Source organism: Piliocolobus tephrosceles, chromosome 5 (assembly GCF_002776525.5).
Source record: "Piliocolobus tephrosceles isolate RC106 chromosome 5, ASM277652v3, whole genome shotgun sequence".
Classification (NCBI taxonomy): Eukaryota; Metazoa; Chordata; class Mammalia; order Primates; family Cercopithecidae; genus Piliocolobus; species Piliocolobus tephrosceles.
The window spans coordinates 141,376,085-141,401,242 of NC_045438.1; the positions used below are offsets into that span (position 1 = coordinate 141,376,085).

The following is a 25,158-nucleotide window of genomic DNA, read 5'->3' on the forward strand; positions in this document are numbered from 1 at the left end:
AGACCAGCCTGGCCAACATGATGAAACTTCGTCTTTACTAAAAACACAAAAATTAGCCAGGCGTGGTGGCACATGCCTGTAATTCCAGCTACTCCAGAGGCTAAGGCAGGAGAGTCGTTTGAACCCTGGAGGCAGAGGTTGCAGTGAGCCAAGATCGCACCACTGCACTCCAGCCTGGGCAACAAGAGCAAGACTCCATCTCAAAAAAATAAATAAATAAAATAAAATAAAATAAAATAAAATAAAATAAAATATAAAAAGAATATAAAACATTTTCAACTTAAATATAAAGATGATTTGTAAAAGAATATAAAACATTTAATAAAATAAGACAGTATGAATAGAGAGGGAATAGAAATTGAGGGGGAGCAGTATAAAGATAAAAAGAATGAAGAGAGAGAAAAAAGAAAAATAAGATATGAAAATCAGTGAAAAGAAAGTGTACGATAAGAAATAGACACTATAGTAATGAAAGAAACAATACTAAAAGAAGATACAGAATGAGAAAAAAAGAATGCGACCGGGCGCGGTGGCTCATGCCTGTAATCCCAGTACTTTGGGAGGCCAAGGTGGGCGGATCACGAGGTCAGGAAATCGAGACCACCCTGGCTAACACTGTGAAACCCCATCTCTACTAAAAATACAAAAAAAAAAAAAAAAAAAAAAAAACTTAGCCGGGCCTGGCGGCGGGCGCCTGTAGTCCCAGCAGCTAGGGAGGCTGAGGCAGGAGAATGGCGTGAACCCGGGAGGCGGAGCTTGCAGTGAGCCGAGATCGCGTCACTGCATTCCAGCCTGGGCAACAGAGCTAGACTCGGAGAAAAGAAGAAAGAAAGAAAGAGAGAGAGAGCGAAAGAGAGAGAGAAAGAGAGAGAAAGAAAGAGAAAGAAAGAAGAAAGAAAAGAAAAAGAAAGAAAGAAAGAAAGAAAGAAAGAAAGAAAGAAAGAAAGAAAGAAAGAAAGAAAGAAAGAAAGAAAGAAAGAAAGAAAGAAAGAAAGAAAGAGAATGCTAGAATTTGGAGAGTTTTGTGTAAAAAATTGTAAAAGGACAGCGAAAGAATAAAAGTCATACAAATCCACTTCTGAGGTCAGAGAAAAGCAAAACCACCTGAGAAATGTTGTGAGCTTTAATCATAGAAAGAGAAGAGCTTTGTAGAGAAGTGGTTGTAAGAAAAAAATATAAAATATCTGGAAACTATGCAAAGCATTTCAAATATAAATTTGAAAACATTTCAAATGTGAAAGCATGGACCAATACAATATAGAGGAAAATTAGGGAAGTTATAACAGTACAGAAGAAGAGATTATCCAGAAAGGAGCAGTAAAGAGAAATCCATAATTGGATTTTTAAAAAATTACTTAAGGTATAAAGTATAGGAAGAATAAAAATTCTGAGGAGATGTAATACATGAAATTAACTAAAGCTTGATTAAATAATACCAAAATAGTATATAAAGTATGGGGAGAATTTTTAAAATAAAGAATATCAAAGTAGAAAATGAAATATATACAGAAAGAATATAAAGATAAGGTTACTTATTTAATAAATACTTGCTGAGCACTTATGTGTAAGCAATGTTCTAACACTTTACAGATACTTAACATAACTAACCCTCACAAAATCCTGTGAGGTAGGTAAAATTATTATTCCAAACTTACAGATGAGGACAAGAAGAGATTGAGTAACTTGCCCAGGTTCTCACAGCTCATATGTTGCAAAATTGTACTTGACCCAGGCAGTGGAGCCCATCCTGTTAACCACTACGGAGAAAATAAGCATCAGAGAAGAAAAAGAGAAATGAAGGAAGAGAGAAAAATTTAAAAAAGAACAAAAATGTAAAGAGTCAGTACTTGGTAACCAAAATTAATGAAGTAAGACTGAAATAGAGGAAGGAAAATAGAAAGCTTGAATTACATTAATTTTGGAAGAGAAAGAATAGGAGTTGTACTGGCTGTTAAATTTGGGGGGACCAAAGCAAAACGAAAACACAAGGGGCCTCTTGTTAATAAATTACTAAGAATTTCAAGACAATGACAGCAGAACATTAAATCACGTATGGGGCCCTTCTATACATGGAGAAATAAGACAAGGAAAAGCTTTCCAGAATCCTTAAACTGCCTTTGAATTATCAGAGCAGGGGCCTTTGAAGACTATTTACCACAGGAGATTGCTGCTGCCCACAACTGCGGGCAGATACTCTTGTGCTGTGCAGAGAGGCCAAGGCTGGCTCCTTCCCTTTTAGGGAAGGCTCATCTGCATTTTGACTTGTCATCCTTAGTGCACATGCCTTTGTGGAGGGTGGATTGCTCTGATGCATCCAGAGAAGCTGCAAATAGCTCTTCCAGATGCCAAATATCATCATGGTGAATTTATTAGAATTATTAACTGAAGGTGCAAAGCCACCACCTGGAAACACACACTTTTTCCTGCCTGAACAATGCAATAGAATATTCTGCTGCATTCCCCAAGGCTCTAGGACTGTGATGGGAGAAATTAATCAGTTTAATTTCACTCAGCCAATAAAATTACCGTGAGTTTTACTATTGCTTGGGCCTTGTTGCATCTTCCCAAAGAATATTTTTTCCCTTAAGATGCTGCTATGACTTTTTTCATTTGGAGCAGGTTTATATTTCTGAAGTTTCCTTAAAAAGCAAAGTTAATACTGTTTTGTTTAATGAGTCAATTAGATTTTTAATTGAATTCTCAGTACCTATATTAATTGGTATGTACAAAGTGATTTTCCTAAGATTTTAAAATTTTTACTGTATTTTAATTGCTTCCAACAACTTAAGTGTTAAATATTATAAAGTATATTTTACTGTGAAAATTCGAACGTACATTCAAATGACATACACACAAAAATGCAATATATAAAAGTAAAAATAATTTTTTGCAAATACAAATTTATCCAATAAAACTGAAGAAATAAAATATTGCCAATACTTTGAAGCCCTAAATCTGCCCTTCTCAATCTCATCTTCCTTTCTTCCTCTGTAGAATAATTATTTTATATTTATCATTCTTTTTACTGTTCTCAATTGATTTGCCACATATATATGCATTATGAGAGAATATGTTAAGTTTGCATGTTTCTGAACTTTATATCAATGTTGTTTACACTTCTACATTCTGCTTTGTGAAGCTAGGGCTGGGACTGCAAACCTCACCCTGTACCCTCTCTCAGAATCTAGCAGTGGAGGACTCTAGAAGGACAATGGAAGGCTGGAAAAGAGAGAACAAACTCTCAATTCTGTTGTTCTTTTCCTGTTAGCATCATCCCAGCAGCACTTCACTCTGTAGCAGCAGTAAGTTCCAGCAGCAATTAGTTCACGTTTTCAGTGTTGTTTTCCACACTCCCAGAACCAGCCTCATCATATCCTCTCGAAGATCACAGCACCATCCAGCCAGTGACCCTCCTCAGAGGTCTGGCTTCAGCACTGAGTCCCTTTCTCCAAGCTTCGAGCTTCTAATAACCCCACCTCTTGCACATGTATTTCCTCAGCTCTTGGGGTGGTAGCTGTTTCATGATGTTGCTACTGTTCCTTTTTGCCTTTTTAGTCTTCCAATACCCATTTTACCAATTCCACCTAATACATCCTGTTAAAATAATTAGTGTGCTCTCTGTTTTCCTTACTTGATACTAATACACCTCACGTGTATGAATCAAAAGACAAAATTTATTTTCCAGTTTTTGAACTTTATATCTATATTGTCTTTTTATTCTTTGTCTGCCTTCTTTTCCACAACTTTCGGTTTGTGATATTCATCCATGTTATTGAATGTACCTGGAGACCATTCACTTTACATTGTGGTATTGTATTCCGCTGCACAGGTATATCACAATTAATTTATTTATTTTCTGGTGTTTGTTTTTGTGAATACACATTCAGATACCTTCCAGATTTTTTATATTCTAAATAATACTGCTATAAACATTCCTGTATTTGCCTTGTAGTACAAATGCATAAGCTTTCTATAAGGCGGTGGTTTCCCAAATATTGGGTTTTATAGTTTTAGCTCTTACATTTAGCTCTTTAATCCATTGAGTCCATTTTTGTATATGGTGTGAGGTAAGTGTCAAACTTTATTCTTTTGCACATGTCTATCAATTTGTCCCAGCACCATTTGTTGGAAAAGACTGTTCTTTTCCCATTGAATAGTCTTGGACTCTTGGAAAAAGTCAGTTGACCATAGACATAAGGGTTTATTTCTGACCTCTCAAGTGCAGATTTCATTCATCTATATGTTTATTCTTATGGCAGTGCAACATTGTTTTAATTACTGTTGCTCTATAGTAAATTTTGAAATCAGGAAGTGTGAGTCTTTCAACCTTGTTCTAGTTTTTCAAGGGTTCCATGCAATTGTAGATGCATTTTTGGGGTTGAAGAAATTCCCTTCTATTTCTAGTTTGTTGAGATTTTTATCATGAAAGAGTGTTTAATTTTTGTCAGATGCGTTTCTTCATCTTTTGAGATGATCATGTGGTTTTTTGGTTTTTATTCTGTTGACATGTGTATCACATTAACTGATTTTCAGAATTTAAAACAATCTTGCACTTCTGGGATAAATCCCACTTGGTGATGATATCTAATTCTTTTTACATGTTGTTGGATTCGTATTGCTGGTGTTTTGTTGAGTATTTTTATGTCTGTATTCATAAGAAATATTGGTCTGTAGTTTTCTTGTGATGGCTTTGCCTGGTTTTGGTATAAGGATACTGGTACTGGCCTCGTAGAATGAGTTGAGAAGTGTTCCCTCCTTTTCTGTTGTTTGGAAGAGTTTGTGAAGAGTTGGTATTAATTCTTTTAAGTATTTGGTAGAATTCAACACTGAAGCCATCTAGGTCTGGACATTTATTTGTATATAGTTTTTTTATTATTAATTTATCTCTTTATTATAGATCTATTCAGATTGTCTATTTCTTCTGGAGTCAGTTTCAGTAGTTTGCATCATTACAGGGATTTGTCTGTTCCATCTAAGTTATCTAATGTTTTGGCATACAGTTTTTCACAGCATTCCTTTATAGTCTTTTTATTTCTATATGGTTAGTAGTAATGTTCACTCTTTCATTTTTGGGTTCCAATAATTTCGGTTCTCTTTTTTTCTTGGACAGTCTAGCTAAAGGTTTGCTAATTTTGTTGATCTTTTTGAAGAACTAGTTTTTCATTTCACTGATTTTCTTTACATTTTTCTATTACTAATTTCATTAATTTCACTGTTATCCTCAATTTTGCTTCTGTTTAGTTTGGTCTTTTTCCAGTGTCTTTTTTTTTTTTGGAGACGGAGTCTCACTCTGTGGCCCAGGCTGGAGTGCAGTGGCCGGATCTCAGCTCACTGCAAGCTCCGCCTCCCGGGTTTAGGCCATTCTCCTGCCTCAGCCTCCCGAGTAGCTGGGACTACAGGCGCCCGCTACGTCGCCTGGCTAGTTTTTTGTGTTTTTTTAGTAAAGACGGGGTTTCACCGTGTTAGCCAGGATGGTCTCAATCTCCTGACCTCGCGATCCGCCCGTCTAGGCCTCCCAAAGTGCTGGGATTACAGGCTTGAGCCACCGCGCCCGGCCTTCCAGTGTCTTACGGTGAAAACTTAGTTTGCTCATTTGATATCTTTCTTCTTTTTTAATATGGGCATTTATAGCTATAAATTTTCCTCTAAACCCTAATTTACCTGAATCCTATAAGTTTTGGTATGTTGTTTCTTTATTTTCATTTATCTCAAGTATTTTCTAATTTATCTTAATATTTCTTCTTTAACCCACTGGCTATTTAGAAATTTAATTTCCACATATTTGAGGATTTTAAAATTTCTCTGTGTTTGATTTCTGATTTCATTCCATCATGATCAGACAACATAATTTGCATTATTTCTATCCTTTTCAATTTATTTGGATTTGTTTTATGACCTAACATAGGATCTGTCTCAGAGAATGTTCCATATGCTCTTGAGAAGAATGCGCATTCTGCTGCTGTTTAATGGAGATTCTATAAATATTTGTTAGGTCTAGTTGGGTTTATAGCATTCTTCAAGTCTTGTGTTTCCCTACTGACCATTTTGTAGTTGTTCTATTCATTATTGAAAGTGGGGCTGAGGATTCCAACTATTATTTTTGCATTGTCTATTTTTTTCTTCGTTTCTGTCACTTTTGTCTTTATGTATTTTGGTGTTCTTATTAATTGCATAGATGTTTATAATTATGATATCTTCCTGATGGATTAGCCCTTTTTGTCCTTACTTGTCCCTAGTAACATTATTTGTTTTAAAGTCTACTTTTTCTATTAGTATAGCCATTACAGCTTTTTTTGGATGAAGTTTGCATGACATATGTTTTACATCCTTTTACTTTCAATTTACTTGTATCTTTAAATGTAAATGGTGTCTTCTCTAGACAAAAGATAGTTGAATACTGTTTCTTTATCCACCCTGACAACCTCTGCCTTTTGATTGCATTGCTTAATATATGTACATGTAATATTATTATTACAATTATATTACTGCTATATTTGGATTTGTCTGGTATTTACTTTTTATTTTCTGTATATCTCATGCCTTTTTGGTTCTTCTATTCCTCCTATATTCCATTTTTGCATTAAGTAAATATTTTATACTGTAGCATTTAATTTCTTTGGTGATTTTTCCACTATAAATTTTGAATTATTTCTTCTGATTTATACTAACTTAATTCCAGTGAGATATAAAAATCTCACTCCCATATGGCTCTTTCTCCTATTTCTCCCTTTTAATCATATTGTTGTTATACATATTACAACTATAAATATTACAAACCTAACATTATTACAATTATTACTTTATGTAATTTTATGTGTTTTAAATAAGCTGAGAGAAACAAGAGGAGAAAAAAATGTGTGTGTGTGTGTATATATATATAGAGAGAGAGCTTATTCTATATTAATCTTCTTATTTATCATTTCTGGTTTCTTTGTTTATTCCTATAAATTTGTCTTAAGTTATTTCCTTAGCCCAGTGCAGCTTTCTTCTCACCCACCTCCTTTTGCATAAAACAAATCCAAATAAATTAGCAGGTATATTACATTTCTATATGCTATAGGCGCCCAGATGCATAATATGCATATTGTTTTGTACAGTTACTTTTGAATCAGTTAAGTACATATTTATACTGTCTTTTATAATTACATGATTACCTTTGCCAGTGCTCTTGTTTTAAATGTGTATTTGAATTACCATATGGTGTCACCTTCACTCTGAAGAATTTCCTTTAGTATTTCTAAGACAGGTCTTCTAACAACAAATTCTCTCAGTTTTTGTTTATGTGGGAATGTCTATTTTGCTTTCATTTTTGAAAGGTAGCTTTGCTAGATATAGAACTTTGGGCTGACAGTATTTTTTGTTGAACACTTTGAATATCTTATCCTGCCGGGCACGGTGGCTCACGCCTGTAATCCCAGCACTTTGGGAGGCCGAGGTGGGTGGATCACAAGGTCAGGAGATTGAGACCATCGTGGCTAACACAGTGAAACCCCATCTCTACTTAAAATACAAAAAAATTAACAAGGCGTGGTGGCGGGTGCCTGTAGTCCCAGCTATTCTCGGGAGGCTGAGGCAGAAGAATGGTGTGAACCCGGGAGGCAGAGTTTGCAGTGAGTCAAGATTGCACCACTGCACTCCAGTCTGGACAACAGAGCGAGACTCCATCTCAAAAAAAAAAAAAAAAAGAATAAGAATATCTTATCCCACTGCCTCTGGCCTCCATTGTTTCACATGAGAAGTCAGTCGTTAATTTGTTTAGGGTTCTTCTGTAAGTGATGAGTCATTTTTCTCTTGCTACTTTCAAGATTTTCTCTTCGTCTTTGTCTTTCAGTGCTTTTACTTGACATGTCTCTTTGTGGAACTCTTTGTATAATCCTATGTAGAATTTGTTGAGCTTTCTGGATGTGTAGATTAATGTTTTTCAATTAGATTGGGAAGTTTTCAGCCACTCTGTTTGACAATTTTTTCTACTCCTTTCTCTGTCTCCTTTCCTAGTGCTTTCATTTTGTGTATGTTGGTGTGCTTAATGGTATCCCACATTTCTTTACCTCCTCTCCTGAAACCACTGTTGCACTCTCTTTGCTGTCTCTATTGTTTTGTCTTTTCCAGACTGTCATGTATTTGAAGTCATATGTAGCCTTTTCAGATGGTTCCATTCATTTAGCAATGTGGGTTTTAGGTTCCTCTATCTTTTCATGACTTGATAGTGCATTTCTTTTTAATGTTGAATAATATTCCATTGTATGGTTATGCCATAGTTTATTCATTTGCCTGTTGAAGGACTTCTTGGTTGCTTCCAATTTTTGCAATTATGAATAAAACTTCTATAAACATTCATGTGCAGGTCCTTATGTGGACACTCACTTTAAGCTCATTTGGATAAACACATGGATTGTGGTGGTTGAATTGTATTGTAGGACTGTGTTTTAGCATTGTAAGAAATTGCCACAGTGTCCTCCAAAGTGGCTGTACCATTTTGCATTATCATCAGTAATGAATGAGAGTACCTGTTGCTCCACCTCCTCCTTAGCATGTGGTGTTTTGAATTTTAGCCAGTTGAATAGGTGTGTAGTAATATCTTACTGATGTTCAATTTTCAATTATAGTATCTTACTGATGCTTAAATTGCAATCAGTAGTATTTACTGATGTTTGGTTATATATAGCTAAACATTGACATATAGCATATGTCAATGATGCTTAGCATCTTTTTACACTGTTTACCATCTGTGTATCTTCTTTGGCGGGTTTCTGTTCAGGTATTTTGCCCATTAATTTTTTACCTTATTATGAGTTTTAACATTCTATGTATGTTTTGTATACCAGTGCTTCAGCAGATACATACTTATTATGCAAATATTTTCTCCAGTCTGTGGCGTGTCTTTTCATTCTCTTAACAGTGCCTTTCACAGAGCAGAAGAGAACAGGAGGTGCCCTGAGCAAGGATCTGAGCCGAGTGTTTGTGGAGGGCTCAGGTTCTGGGCCGTAAGACGCGATTTCCCGTTCGTCCACTCCGGATCTCTGAGGCCACTCCTGATGGCAATCGCCATGAGTTTTCCAAGTGCGAACAGGAAGGAAACCTGGATTCGGCCGCTGGGAGACACAGGTGGATCTCAAAGGTAGCTGTGCGGCAAATGACTGACACCTACTGGCAGCGTCAAGAGCTGCAGAAAGGGAGAAGCGCGGGGATCTTCAATCAGCTGCCTTCCCGACTGCTAGTGCCACAAATGCCATCCGGACGGCACAGATACACCGGTCCAGACCTCCAGTCTTGCGCACCTGCGAAAGTGGCCCGCACTCACCCTGCGGGGCGCGGATAGTGCTCCCCACTCAGACTCAGGGGATCCCGCGGGCAGACAGATCTGCGCCGGGGCCCTGAGCCCCCTGAGCCTGTACCTTCGAGGCCCATAATAGTCGCAGCATGGAAACTGTGCACCCACTCTATTCCAGCTCTGCGCCACTTGGTGAATCCGGACCACAGGGTCCCAGACAGCTGCTGCCGACTCCAGGGGCGTGGGGCCGTGCGCTTCCTCTCGAGTTCCTCACTCCGCGCCAAGTACTGTAACTCGCTGCAGAGAGAGCAAAAGGTCTGACCGCCCCGCTGAGGTCTCAAAACAGCTAAGCAAGTTACTGGGACTGCTGAAGTCCCGCGTGTCCCCCGTTCCCGCGGGTGCCGGGTCTGGAGAGTGCCAAGCGCCCTGAGACTCGCGCTTTCCTCGCGCGTGAATCCCAACCGTCAACCGAACACTGCGCTCTTCGACTCGGTCCGATTGTGCAGATGTCCGAAACCTCGGAAGCCAAAACCTTGTTTGAAGCCACTGACCGCGCCTGGTCTCTCCTCATGGGCAGTTTCCTGAGCAAGCTGGGACTTTCGCCCTCGTCCCCAGCCCAGGTGCGCACCGACTTGCCCGAGAGGCCCACGAAACGCCGGCCAACTCAGCCCCTTCACCAAGTTCATCGGGTTCAGTTAGTCCACCGCGCCCACCCTGTCCCACGGTATAGACCTGTGAGGAGGTCGCCAAACCTGGATCCTGCCAATCCAACCACGTGGCTGGCCAACGAGGCTTGGAGGCGCTTTCCCATGAAGAAGTCCCAGAATTCCACCCTGGGGCCTCTCCCTTCAGACTGGTGGGAAACTTACTTAAAGCGGACTATTTGGTCTCTTCGACATCCTAGGCCAATTTGGAGCCCAGTGACCATCAAGATCACTCCTCCTGACCAGAGGGTGCCCCCTTCCACTTCTCCTGAAGATGTAATTGCCCTTGCAGGACCCCCACCCTCTGAGGAGCCCTCAGATCCGTGTTCAAAGGAGACAGTGTTGAGGGCCCTCAGAGAGTGCAGAAAAGGGAAAGGGAGGTTGGAAGAACCACTATTCCCTGAGGGCTTGGACAGTAAGAGAAGGAGTCCAGAGACCAGACCATCTGCATTTAAGCCTCTGATGAAAAATGGAACCCTCACTTCTTTTGTGCCCAGGCCTGGGCCGCTGAAGAGAAGTCTCCATTCCTGGAGCTCAGATCACAGCTTGACTAAGAGACCCAATTGCTCCTCTATGAGCTCCTTGGCCAGCATATACAGAGGTGGCCCCCTCAGCTCCAAAAGGAATGCTATTTCCAGCTCTTACAGCTCTTCCAGAAATTTCTCAGACCCTTGGAAGAGAAGTATTCCCAGTGTATCATTCGAGACACCAGAGTGGCCAATAAAAAAGAAAAAAAGTGGTCATCGGCCTTACTCTCCAGTCCCACTGGTATCAGATTTTGAGTCCCCAGGAGCATCTGGAAGTTCTGGGCAGCAAAATCAAAAGATTCCACAGCTGCCGTCTAGCCCTGAGAACCTGCTGTCGGAGATTCCACTTCCCCAGCTTGGTTATGCAGTCTCTGATGAGGACTTGACCTTGGGGAAGAAAACTGAACTACAGTGGAGCACCAACGCTAGAGAAGATACAACTGAGGTCACCACAGACCCTGTCCCTGAGACTTGGCTTGCTATTCAGCCTTCCCTATCTCTCACTCTGCCTTCCTCAGAAACAGATCTAACCCAGGGGGCGAATCCTCAGTTGGAAAACTTAAGAAAAATGCAGAAGTCTCTAGGTCCACTGACCTCCCCACGGTCCACGGGAGAGGCAACCAGTGTGGCCCATTCTCCTTTGAAGACACCCAGCCTACCAACCCCACCAGGGTGCTCACAGTCAGAGCTCCTTCCAGGCACCTCTCCAGACTCAAAGCCCACAGCTACTTTCATCCTGCTGACCCCCACCTCTCCCACATCACCAGTTACTGACACCACCTGGCTGCCTTCAACCTCTCAGGCTGACAGGTCTCCCATGCCCCCAGACCCACCTGCACCACCCACCATCCAAAGTACTTTGCTTGGAATGGTGTGTAGCCCAACTCCCCATCTTTCCGCATCTGCATCTCCTGATGCAACTTCTGCTCACCTCATTTTAAAACCGATTTTGGGGCCCCTGCACAATAGTGAGATTGGAGGATCCTCATATTCCAGAATTTCAGTCACAGCTGCAGCATCTTCAAGCTCTTCCCTCTCCACAACTCGGGGCACCTTAACTTCTACCTTCAAGCCTATCTTTGGCAGCATAGATCCACTTAAAACTATGCCCATGATAGCTCCTTTCTCCTCCAAGCAGACTCCTCCTCCATTTACTCATGCTTCTACCCATCATTTCCATGGCCTGGTCAAGGCCACCACTGTGGTCATGCCCACCACCCTAGCCAGCACATCTAAAGACTCTGTTTTTAAGCCACCTTTGGATTTTGGTGTAGTGAATGTTACAGGTGCCATAGGCAACACTTATTCTGTCCCTTCCACTTGCGACACTTTCCTGCTTAGGACTGCTCAGGATTTCAGGGCCAACTTCACCCCAGCCACAGGATTCATTTTCCCACCACACCACCATCCTACCATTCCTACTGTGCACACAGTCACCATCTTTACCCATGTCCTTTCCAGTGCTGTCCAGATATCCCCTAGAAGCAGCACTGCTAATTTCAGGGGTATGGGCAGCCCTCTGCCCGCCTCAGCCCTAGTATCCACGAACTGGCCTGCATCATCCCCCAGCGTCTCCAACCTGACTCCAGCAATCACAAGTCCCTTGGGATCAAGCTCAAGGCCATCTTTCCCACTATCCCAAGGAGCTAATCCCCAGCCTGCATTTGGTGCCACAGATGGACAGAAACAAGGGCCTTCCCAGCCAGCCTTTACTCCAAGTGTCAGTAGCTCTTTTCTTTTTGGGAGCTCAGCAGTGGCATTGCCAACCCCAGTGCCAACTCCAGCTCAGTCAGCCTTCATCAGTACCACACAGTCAGCCTTGGGGTGTTTGATACCCTCAGCCTCCACCTCTCAAACCCCTGCCAGCACCTGGCCAGGCATTGGCAGCATTCCAGCAGGTTTTTCCATTAGTCAAGCTAGTACAACTGGGTTTAGAATTGTAATTCAGACCCATCAAAGTGGGGCTTTTGGCTCAGTGTTTGGCAGCAGAGCCCCACAACCTTTTGCTTTTGGGGGATTCGTGACCCCTATGGACTGTGATGAGTCTGGGATTAGAATGACTGGCCCAGACATGAGCTCCACCTCCGGAGCTTTCAGCATTGGAGCATTGCCTAGTGGGACCACCAGTACCATGATCCCGTATGGAAAAGGCTGGAGCCAGAACACTCAAGGCCTGCCCAGCCACAGCACAGCTTTTGCCTTGGGGAGAGCCGGCATTTCTGCAAGAAAGACTATGGCCCCCATTGCTCAAAGCACCCCAGTCCCTGGACAAGCTAAGGCAGGCAGCAGTGTTGACTTTGGGATACCTTTTCCACCTGCCCAGGGCTCTGTTGGGAGAGGACCTTTTAGATCATCAGCCTCTTCATTTTCCATGGGCAAAAAATCAAAAACCTCAAAGAATCGGGAGCAAGGGCATTCCCGAAGGCATCATGCCTACAAGAAGTAGCCTGTGTTCCCTGTCACTTGCACCCTGATTTGGACCTCAGTATTGTTTTTGAAAAACCTCAGTGTCTTCCAATTTTCTAAAGTAAACATACTTCAGATCTAAAGCTGGAGCTTTAGATGTTCACACTGTGTGTCCTAATCTACATCCTTGAAGAACATGAAGGACCAAAGCATCTAGTGGTGATTGCAGACTGAGGCCAGGTGGAACCAAACCCTTTGGACTTGAACAGAACCTCGCCTTCCCCTTCCTGTCCACTCCTCTCTGTGTCAGGTGTGCAGCATGCACATCAGCAGGATCTATAATATCCAGACTTTCCAAACAAGTTGAATATCTATCAGTAAGAACATTTTTTCATACATCCCACCATCCCTACTGCTGGTAAACACTAACATGTTCTCTGTCAGTCACTATACATTGTCTTTTTGAGAGTGTCGCTTAAATGGAATCAAACAGTATGTAACCTTTGGAGACTGGCTTCCTTCACTCAGCATAATGCCACTGAGATTTATCCAAGTTGTTACTTATATCAATAATTTATTTCTTTTATTGATGATTAAAAATCCATTTTTAATTGTATTCAGTTATATGAATATACCACAGTTCATTTATCCATTTACGTGTTGAAGAACATTTATTTCCATTTTTTCTCGATAATAAGTAAAGTCACCATAAACATTCATGTTCAGGTTTTTGTGTGAACATGTTTTCATTTCTCTAGGAAAATTTCTGGGAGTGGTATTGCTGGGTCATATGATAAGTGTATATTTAACCTTATGAGAAACTGTCAAACTATTGAGTTAATGAGAATCCTATCAGTAGGCACTGTTTCAGTCATTATTTTGCGGATGGGGACAGAACAATGAGGAAGCCAAGTAGTTTGTCTAAAGACACATGGTGAGAAAGTGACAAAGGCATGAATTGCGTCTAGGGTGTTGGCCAGGATGCAGAGAAAACATTGTACGTTGATGGCAGAAATGTAAATTAGTACAGCCATTATGGTAAATGGTATGAAAGTTCCTCAAAAAACTAAAAATAGAACTGCCATATGATGCCCCAATCTCACTTCTGGATAGATATTCAAGGAAATTGAAGTCAATGTGTTGAAGGGCTATCTGCACTCCCATGTTTATTGTGGTATTATTCACAACAGCCAGGATATGGCATCAACCTAAGTGTCTGTCCATCAATGACTGAATGGATAAAGAAAATGTGGTATAGATACACAATGAAATATTATTCAGCCTTAACAAGAAGGAAATTCTGTCATTTGCAAATGTGTAAGATGAACCTGGAGAACATCATGCTAAGTGAAATAAGACAAGCACAGAAAGCAAATACCACATGATCTCATTTACTTGTGGAATCTAATATGGTTGAACTCATAGAACTAAAGAGTAGAATGTGGTTACTAGGGTCAGGGGAGAGGAAGGGAATGAGCTATTGGTCAAAGGGTACAAAGTTTCAGATAGATAGGAGGAATAAGTTTTGAAATATATTGCACAGCAAGGTGACTATAGTCAACAAAAATGAATTGCTTATTTCAAAATAAGAGAGTAAATTTCAAATGTCCCACCATAAAAAATGATAGGTAATTCAGCTCATCTGGGTATGAAAAATAAAAGATAGACAAGGGAACATATTCAGCACCTGATTTAATTTAATTAACTAGCTTGATTTAATCATTCCACACTGTATACATATATCAAAACATCAAAACATCACACTGTACCTCATAAATATAGACAATTATGATTTGTCGATGAAAAATAATTTTAAATTTTAAAAAATTGTTGCTAGGTAGTTTGGCTCCAAAGACTGTGCTCCTCACCCCTCATTATGGGACTTTCCTGGAGTAAAGGGTAGTGGTAAAAGTATAATATAGTCCAAATCTAGGCTGACACATGGCTCACCTCACATAGGAAAGTTTCTCAATCACTCTGTGACTTTTACCTAATTAATAGAGAATAACTCAAAGGAAAATTAAGCATCTTAAGCCCTTAGACTAGTACTTGAATACAGTGAGGAAACAATGCCTCTTAGCTGATAGTACATTCCACGGTCCTCTTTCCGGACACCCAACACCTATGATGTCTTTAACTTTCCTCGGTGTAGAAAGTGTGATATAAATATGGGTTATTTTCAATCTACACCTGGAAGTCAGTCATTTTCCTTAGTCAAGAGTTAATAATCTAGGAATGGTCCAATTGCTTCAGCTCTCTTTTCTGGATCAATAGCAGACACCATGCCGGTTAGTCTAAAGAATGTCAAAAACTGTGTTTACAACTGTAAAATTAGTGATATATTAATCAATGGACATTGAAAAGAGGTCATGATAAAAATTTATGGTATACAAGATGCGGACTGGCTACATCAGCCATAGTCCAACAAAATATAACACAAGCCACAAATGTGAGCCAGGTATATAATTTTAAATTGTCTAGAAGCCACATTAAATGGGTGGTGATATGTATTATTTAATATACTCAAAATATTATTTTAACATTCAATTAATTTGAAAAAAAGTAGAGTTTTTTCATATAAAGTGTACAAAATCTGTTGTGTATTTTACATTTACATCACATCTCAAGTTCAGTCACATTTCTTTCCTTCTTTTTTTTTTGTTAGAGACAGGGTCTCACTTTGTCATCCAGGCTGGAGTGCAGTGGTGTGATCTCGGCTCACTGCAGCCTCGACCTCCAGTGCTCAGGTGATGCTCCCACCTCAGCCTGCCAAGTAACTGGGATTACAGGCATGCTCCACCATGCACGACTAATTTTTTATAGAAACAGGGTTTCACCATGCTGCCCAGGCTAAGTCTAGCCACATTTCAGGTGCTCAATAGCCACTGTAGATAACAAGTACATGAATAGTGCAGGTCTAAAATGTTTTAGAGTTGCTTCTTATCCTTCATCAACACAGCATAAGAATATGGCAAGACTTACAGCTTTCTCCCTTAAGGAGGGCACCCCAGGTTCAATCCCCAAAGACTCTGTGTTCAGCAATCATATTACAAGTCTTCTTACTGGCTAGTACCCTAGCATAAGGAAACAGAATAACTCCCCTTGAATGTTGTTGTGTTTACTTCAAGTGAAACTTTCATGCAAGATATGACTGGATTCTCTAAAAGAGAGAATGCTGGAATTTAATAAAATTAAAGGACTGGTTAAAGAATAGCTATAAATTGTTTAGTGCCTTTGTATGTGTGTCTATATGTCTATCTATCTGTGGGTTTGTGTGTGAGCAGCTGCCCTGTATGTGTTGATTTCCCCACCAGTAGTTTTAACTGACTTACCCACCATTGCCCCAGAAATAGCCTGACTCTCTTTACTCATTTTCCAGGGACCTCAGGATATACTCTCTGCTCCACTCCTGGACTGGCATAGTTAGTACTGCACATGCCCCACCACTCAGGACAATGCATAAAAGGAAGCCAAAAAGAAAACAATAGAAAAGCATATGGTCTTCATGCAGTAATTGCAGCCAGCCACAGAAGAGACCTGTCCCTACTCGAGAGATCTTTCTTTGCCTCTGAAGTCCAGATCCATGGTCCAAACAGACACGTTTTCCTGAATATTGAATGAATGAGCACCTCAGTTAAACAAGAAGTATTTCTTAGTTTTCTGGAGCTCCATTTAATTTCTGTTTTTTTTTTTTTTCTTTTGGAATTAATACATTAAAAGGAGACTTTCTTCTTATTTAGGAGAAGGCTTTTTCAGAGCCAGTACCCCTTTTAGGTCCACCATTCTGTCATACATTAAAGCCTTTTGTAAACAATCCTGCCTGCCTGGGTGGAGAGCAAGGCTCAGCAAAATAGTGTTTTACATTGAGAGGGTGTTATCTGTGGGAGGCACAGCTCAGGTACTTTTTCCAAATAGTGCTAGGAATTTCCTTCTGCTCCTACGGACCACTTCATGGCTCTACAACTTCATTTAGGAAGTTGTCCTTTGGTCAATTTTGCCTTAGCTCCCTGAAGTGTATATAAGAGCATACTTTCCTTTTTCTTGCCTTCTTTCTTTCCTTTCTTCATTTCTGCTTTCACTTTTTTCAGTACTTTATTGAAATATACTTTACATACAATAAAATGTAAAAAGAAAAGATGCATAGAGCTCAATGAATTTTATACATGTATAATTTCATGTAATTTTGAAATTACACCATCCAGATCAAGATTGAGAAAATATCCAAATTGCATTGGATTCCCTTATCAAGTCAATAATGCATCTTGCAAGCTAAGTTGTATTCTGACTTCTATCACCAGATGTTAGTTTGCCTGTTCCGGAACTCGATAGAAGTGAAATCATAGAGCATATCCCATAGTGTGGCATTTTTGCACAACGTTATGGTTTTGAGATGTATTTACGTCTTTTTAAGATTTATTTGAGTTGGGTGCGGTGACTCATGCCTGTAATCCCAGCACGTTTGAGGCCGAGACGGGAGGATTGCTTGAGCTCAGGAGTTCAAGACCAGCATGGGCAACATAGAGAAAGCCCCTCTCTACAAAAAATACAAAAACTGAAAAAAAAAAAAAAAGTTAGCCAGGTGTGGTGGAGCGCGCCTGTAGCCCCAGCTACTTGGGAGGCTGAAACAGGAGGATCACTTGAATCTGGGAAGCAGAGGAGAGGTTGCAGTGAGCCTAGATGGCCTAGCTGCCCCCCAGCCTGGATGAGAGAGGCCATGTCTCAAAAATAATAATAATAATAATAATAAATAAAAACATTTATGTGTATTTAAAGAGTACTTGTGTTGTCACAGAAATTCATCCTTAGAGCTAAATAGCATTCCATTTTATAAATAAACCAGAATTTGTTGGTATGAGGAAATATAAATTTACTGATTACCATCTTAGCAAAGGAAAGTAAAAGGTTTCTTCGGCCTGCTAGCAGAGTGGTGCAGCAGAATCGTGCTGGGCCCATAACCCAGAGGTGGATGGATCCTTAAACCATTCTCTGCTAGGGTGTTTATGTTAATGATCACTATTTCCCAGGATCGTGGGTAACTTGATATAATAAAGAAAATCAGATACTCAACGTCTCCTTACTTAACGTCTTAAAATTAGTTATTACTCCATCGCCCAACTTTTATAAAGGTGTTAATAGTTGTCTTTTCTCATCTGTTCTTGCAATACCTTCCCTTATCAGTCATTTCAAAAGAGAGATGACAAATTTAACTTTAATTTCCAGCGGATTCGCGTTCTGTCTTCCAGTGAATATAACACACACCTATCTTTGGTATGTTATGGTTTTGTAATTTTCGTACACAAGAAAGAAAAGCATTTTTTACTTCTGCTCAATAACTATACAGTCGTCCTTTGATATCCGTGAAAGGTTGGTTTCAGGACCTCCTGCAAATAGTAAAATCTACCAATGCTCAAGCCCTTGATGTAGAATGACCGAGTATTTGCATATAACCTATGTACACCTTCCGGCATACTTTAAACTATTTCTAGATTATTTATCACACCTTATATCAGGCGTCCCAAACCTCCCGGCCGCGGAGCGGTACCGGTCGGGTCCGTGGAAAAATTGTCTTCTACTAAATCGGTCCCTACTACCAAAAAGGTTGTGGACCGCTGTCTTACATGATGCAAATACTATGTAAATAGTTGTTATATCGCACTGTTTAGGGAATAATGACAAGAAAATTTCTGTACATGTTCAGTATAGACGCAGGGTTTTTTCAAGTATTTTAGATCCGCGGTAGGTTGAATCCATTGCATGCCGAACCCATGGTTACGAAGGGCCAGCTGTTTTGCATTTTTACTTGGGTTAGACTCTCCTGCTCACTGTCACTCCTTTGTACGCATTCACACATGATTTGTAAACTTTAGATAAAGTTAATGAGAATGCTTTGTGAATTCTTCTCTAAAGCAATATATGTTAATCATGAAGACACCTTCTTCTTTTTTTTTTTTTTTTTTTTGAGACGGAGTTTTGCTCTTGTTGCCCAGGCTGGTGTGCAATGGCACGAACTCGGCTCACCGCAACCTCCGCCTCCCAGATTCAAGCGATTCTCCTGACTCAGCCTCCCTAGTAGCTGGGATTACAGGCATGTACCACCACGCCCAGCTAATTTTGTATTTTTTAGTAGGGACGGGGTTTCTCCATGTTGGTCTGGCTGGTCTGAAACTCCCGACTACAGGTAATCCGCCCGCCTGGGCCTTCCAAAGTGCTGGGATTATAGGCGTGAGCTACCGCGACCGGCCCAAAAAGACACCATTTTTATCCCCACATACATAAGCTAGAGTCATTTGGACTTTATGGGGAAAGCAGAAACAAATAAGTTAAATCTGAAATGCTAGTGGGGGAAATGGAATGCATTAATTTTTTTTTAAGTTTATGCATCAGGTTTCAATAGCAAAATCGGGGAGGGGAGTCTTAGTACGATATTTGTAATTTTTGTTGTTGTTGATGAGGAAAAGCGTTTTTTGACTACAGGCACACACTACCACGCCCACGTAACTTTTTTTTTTTTTTTTTTCTGACGGAGTTTAGCTCTTGTTGCTTAGGCTGGAGTGCAATGGCGCGATCTCGGCTCACTGCAACCTCCGCGTCCCGGGTTTAAGCAATTCTCCTGCCTCAGCCTCCCGAGTAGATGGGATTACAGTCATGCGCCACCACTCCTGTCTAATTTTGTATTTTTAGTAGAGACGGAGTTTCACCATGTTGGTTAGGCTAGTCTCCAACTCCTGACCTCAGGTGATCCGCCCACCTCGGTCTTCCAAAGTGCTGGGATTACAGGCGTGAGCCACCACTCCCGGCCTACGTTTTGTATTTTTAGTAGAGAAAGGGCTTCGCTATGTTAGTCTCGAACTCATGGACTCAAGCGATCCGCCTGCCTCCGTCTCTCAAAGTGCTGGCAATTACAAGAATAAACCCCCCCGCGCCCAGCCGTGAGAAAAAAAAATTTAAATTAAAGCCCTCTTTAGTGAGTCGTTACATATGGAAAACAAAAAAAAGTATATAAATTATTCTAAACAATGAGCACCCTAATTAATGAGAATTTAGCTCTTAAATTAAACACACAAAAAAATGAATCAGACAAACGGAAATAAGATGATGAGGGGAGCACGTTTTTTTCCTTTAACCTTGCTGCTTTGAAGATGTTCTTGACCCCCTTGGCCAAAATCTTCAATTTATTTTTACCCACTGACTCCAAAAAGCATTTTGACTAAATGTCCAGTCATAGGAGAGTAATTTATACCTACAGTGCGTGTACACATTGGGATAGTGTGAAACAGAGTGAATAGGGACGATATCTATTAACTTCTACGGAGCAATTTCTAGAAGACATTGTTAAGTGAAGAAAAAGCAAAATGCAAAGGAATATTTATAGTACTATATTACTTTCTGAAGTGCAAGAAGAAAGGAAAAATAAGGCAGACGTGCAGAAGGATAAATCAGGAAGCAATGAAGTCAATTACCTAGAAGTGTAGTGATTGCTGGACGCTGTGGCTCACACTTTTAATCCCAGCCCTTTGGGAGGCTGGGGCGGGCGGGTCCTTGAGATCAGGAGTTCGAGACCAGCCTGAGAGAAGGGCAAACTCCTGTCTCCACAACAACAACAACAAAACAACAAAAACAACAACAACAACAAAAAACGAGCTATTCTGGAGAGGTGAGAGGGTGGTTTGAGCCTCCGGGAGGTGGAGGTTACAGTGAGCTGAGATCAGGGCCCCACATTCCAGCCTGGGCTGGTATTCAAGAGAATACCAAATCACGGTGTAGGAAAAGAAAGAACCAGACCAAATTACTTTTAACTTGGGGCAGGACGAGAATTACAAACAAATCTTGGACTCTTTTTAATTGATTTTGTTTTCTGTTGTAATGTGGACAAAGCAATTTTGAAGCAATTTTAGGTGTGTTATAGGATAGGGCACGTGAGTAAATGTGTTGATTTACTCATTTGAGTAAATCATTTCGGCCACTATTCTAATTTCAGAAGAGGATCATACAAATAGATGGTGGGAAGGCAAAAAATAAAAATTTAAATTAAAAAAATATTTTAAAAAGCCCCTCAGGAGATACATTAGAATTGTAAATATCTGGACGGGCACGGTGGCTCACGCCAGTGCCGGTAATTCCAGCACTTTGGGAGGACGAGGCCGGAGGATCACCTGAGGTCGGCAGTTCAAGACCAGCCTGACCAATATGGAGAAACCCCACCTCTACTAAAAATACAAAATTAGCTGGGGGGTAGTGGCACACGCCTGTAATCCTAGCTACTCGGGAGGCTGAATCGGGAGAATCGCTTGAACCCGGAAGGTGGAGGTTGCGGTGAGCCGAGGTGACACCATTGCACTCCAGCCTGGGCAACAAGAGAAAAACTCTGGCTCAAACAAACAAACAAACAACCTCTCGGCTTTCGGAGGGGGCAAAGATGCTACTTTCTTCTGTCGTTCGGAATCCGGGTTCATCCGACACCAGCCGCCTCCACTATGCCGCCGAAGTTCGACCCCAACGAGATCAAAGTCGTATACCTGAGGTGCACCTGAAGTGAAGTCGGTGCCACTTCTGCGCTGCCCCCAAGATCAGCCCCCTGGGTCTGTCTCCGAAAAAGGTTGGTGATGACGTTGCCAAGGCAACGGGTGACTAGAAGGGCCTGAGGATTACAGTGAAAATGGACCATTCGGAACAGACAGGCCCGGACTGAGGTGGTGCCTTCTGCTTCTGCCCTGATCATCAAAGCCCTCAAGGAACCACCAAGAGACAGAAAGAAACAGAATAACATTAAACACAGAGGGAATATCACTTTTGATGAGATCATCAACATTGCTCGACAGATGTGGCACCGATCCTTAGCCAGAGAACTCTCTGGAACCATTAAAGAGATCCTGGGGACTGCCCAGTCTGTGGGCTGTAATGTTGATGGCAGCCACCCTCATGACACCATAGATGACATCAACAGTGGTGCTGTGAAATGCCCAGCCAGTTAAGCACAAAGGAAAGTATTTCAATAAAGGATCATTTGACAACTGGTGAAAAAAAAAAAAGTAAATATCGTTGGGTACTCATAATTATTAAAATATTCATATGTATGTGCACACGCATGTATATGTGCACATGTACATATGTGTGTGTCTATTTGCATATTTTGTATATGTGAGTATACACATGTATTTCCTAGATATTGTTGATAAAAGGTTCTAGAAGCAAAGGTGTCTTAGAAACAGTAAGTACACCTAGACCCTGGATATTGGTCTCTAATACATTCCTCACTAAAAGATCACCTCTAAGAAATAGGAGACTTCAGGACGGGGACACGGTAAATGTAGTAGAGCCTAGAACAATTCGTCATGCTAGAAATTAAGAAAGTTTTAAGAAATATGGTGGAGGAATGTCACAAGGACAGAGTACTCAGCTTGAAGGGTCTACCTCTGACAAAATCTGGGTTATATGGACTACTAAAGTTATTAACAAGGCAATAATGGAATTGTAAACCACTGAAAAATAAGATTTTATGAGCCCAAACTGATAATAAATACATAAATGGATGTTAAAGGGGGACTCTTTTTTTATTTTTTGAGACAGAGTCTCACTCTGTCGCCCAGGCTGGAGTGCAGTGGTGCAATCTAGGCTCACTGCAACCTCCACCTCCCGGGTTCAAGCGATTCTCCTACATCAGCCTCCCAAGTAACTGGGACAACAGGCGCCCGACACCATACCTGGCTAATTTTTTTTTTTTAAGTAGAGATGGGGTTTCACCATATTGGCCAAGCTGGTCTTGAGCTCCTGACCTTGAGATACACCGTCCTCGACCTCCCAAAGTGTTGAGATTAGAGGCGTGAGCCACAGCGCCCGGCCAAGGGGGATTCTTGATTACAATAGAATGCCAAAGTAAAAACTGGTAAATGTGAAGAAAATTCTGGAGTTGAAAAAAAGAACATCACTTTGCAACCATCATAGTAAATATGGTCCAGGTAGGAATTATCAATAGACGCTAACTCTAGAGGAAAATTTTGATGGGGAGTAAGTTATTTGTATGATCTTTAAGCATCTCCCGCTGATTGCTTATTAGTTGCAAGGAGGAAACTATACATATATATCAACTTGACTATGTGATTGGAATTAACCTCAGTAATGAGGGGCAATGAACATTGCATGTCTCCAGATTTAACAGTCCTGAGAACGACATGTCACATACATTCTATTCTCTGGGATGCATAACGTGAACCCAATTATGAGGGGAGAAAATCACGCAAAGCCCAAATAAGAAATGTTCTCTGTTTTAAAAATGTGAGCAGTTACCATGTTCTTCAAAAAGTCAATGTCATAAAGTACAAAGAAAGGTTGCGAAAATGTTCCAGGTTAAAGGAGACTAAAGGGGTACGGAAAACACCCAATTCTAGAATGATTCCTGAATGGGAGGGGGTAAATACTATAAAGGATATTACTGGTCAATTGAAAAAAATGGAATACAGGTTAGAAAATTCCTAAAAACTTATATCAATGTTAAATATACTGAATTGGTAACTATATTATGGCTATAGCACAAGAAATTACTCCTTTAGGAAATACTCACTGAAATATTTAAAAGCAAAGGAACATAATATATATAATTTACTCTTAAATGTTCTGGGACACATACACACAAACATACACAGATATAAACATATACGGAGAGATAGAGAATTAACATTAATAGGTGAATCCTGATAAAAGGTATATGGGTGGTCTTTATACTATTCTTATTCTTAATTTTTTTCCTTAAATTTAAAATTATTTCCAGATAAAAAGTTTTAAAAGCTCGAGCACAATGGCTCACCCTGTAATCCCAGCACTGTGGGAGGCCGAGGCGGGTAAATCACCTGAGGTCAGGAGTTCGAGACCAGTCTGGCCAACAAGGTGAGACCCTCATCTCTACTAAAAATGCAAAAATTAGCTGGGCATGGTGGCGGGCGCCCGTAGTCCCAGCTACTCGGAAGGCTGGGGCGGAAGAATCGCTGGAACCCGGGAGGCGGAGGTTGCAGTCAGCTGAGATCGTGCCGCTGCACTCCAGCCTGGTCGACAGAGTAAGACTCTGTCCAAAAAATAATAAATAAATAAAAAATAAAAAGCATTTTAATAAAAATATGAGGAAGTGAAAAGATTAGTATAACGAACATTCAACTTCCCATCAACCAGCTTAAACAATTAACAATATTTTGTCAATGTTTTCTCTATTGCTCCCCAACATCAACTAGTATTTTGAAGCAAATGCAAGACTGGAGATTCCAAAGCACTTTACTTTGACAATAAGCAAAGGTACAGATTACTCGTTTATATGTAAATAGAGAGGAAGGTGACACACAAACACTTCGGTTAATTGTTCGGAGGAGAGGGTAGTCAGGGTCTGAACAATGCCTTTGGTTCTTTGACTTTGTAACATGAAGCACTATGTGAGTGGAGCAAGGGATCGGTTGCACCATGCGGACATCTTGGCTAAGAGCCCTTCAGGTGCAGGCAATGCCCGCAGCCCACGTGCTGGATGTAGTAAACTGTAATCTAAGAATGGAGAGTAATTCCACTCAGATCCGCAGGAATTCTGTGGAACCTCAGGAGGAAATAAAACTGTTAGATGGTCGAGAGAAATTAGAGGAAGCAAAAGGAGGAAAGCTGTAGATAATCTATATAACGTTTCTGAGAACAACTCAGACCTGCGACAGAAACCTGGTTACCCTCTTAAACAAAAGAGTCGACGAAGGTGGGATTCGAACCCACGCGTGCAAAGCACAATGGATTAGCAGTCCATCGCCTTAACCACTCGGCCACCTCGTCCTTCGGGCTGCGATACGTTTTTGGGATAATCCTTTAAGGCTTGCTTTTGACGAAGCTTTGCAGCTTGATTTTGGTGATGTGTTGATATGGATTGTAATGTCCTTCAAATTGTGGTCTCTTTAAAGAATTCTTACACAAAACAAGTTCTTTCCACCTTCGTATGGAGAACCTTTTACAGTTTAATGATCCTGCCCAACGCCCGTGTGTCCAATCTTGAGTGTTATCGTTCCTCCGTATCCATTCTCACTTTCCAACTACAGTGAATTTTTTTTCTCCCCAAGCTCCATGCTCTCCTTCTCATTTTCTACCCGCAGCACTCTTAACTCTTCTCTCTGCCCTCACTTCATCTGCCTTAGTTCATTACTCATTTCTTAGATCTCAAGTTAGGCCTTACAGCCCTTCTTACTGAAGGCTAAGCAGCTGAAAATTGGGGGTGGAAGGGGAGGACGGCGAGGGG

At 40.8% G+C, this 25,158-nt stretch overlaps 1 protein-coding gene, 1 non-coding gene and 1 pseudogene across 2 annotated transcripts; 2 read left to right on the forward strand and 1 right to left on the reverse strand.

Annotated features, from left to right (window-relative positions):
* Positions 1–9,729: 9,729 nt before the first annotated feature.
* POM121L2 (POM121 transmembrane nucleoporin like 2) lies at positions 9,730–13,018 on the forward strand. The gene has a single exon (XM_023191556.2). The coding sequence runs from the start codon at positions 9,778–9,780 to the stop codon at positions 12,946–12,948; it is 3,171 nt and encodes a 1,056-aa protein (XP_023047324.2). The 5' UTR covers positions 9,730–9,777; the 3' UTR covers positions 12,949–13,018.
* Positions 13,019–21,355: 8,337 nt separating this feature from the next.
* Positions 21,356–21,937, forward strand: LOC111525983 (annotated as a pseudogene).
* A 2,682-nt stretch (positions 21,938–24,619) lies between these two features.
* Positions 24,620–24,701, reverse strand: TRNAS-GCU. The gene has a single exon. It is a non-coding gene; the product is annotated as a tRNA-Ser (tRNA).
* Between the last annotated feature and the right edge of the window lie 457 nt (positions 24,702–25,158).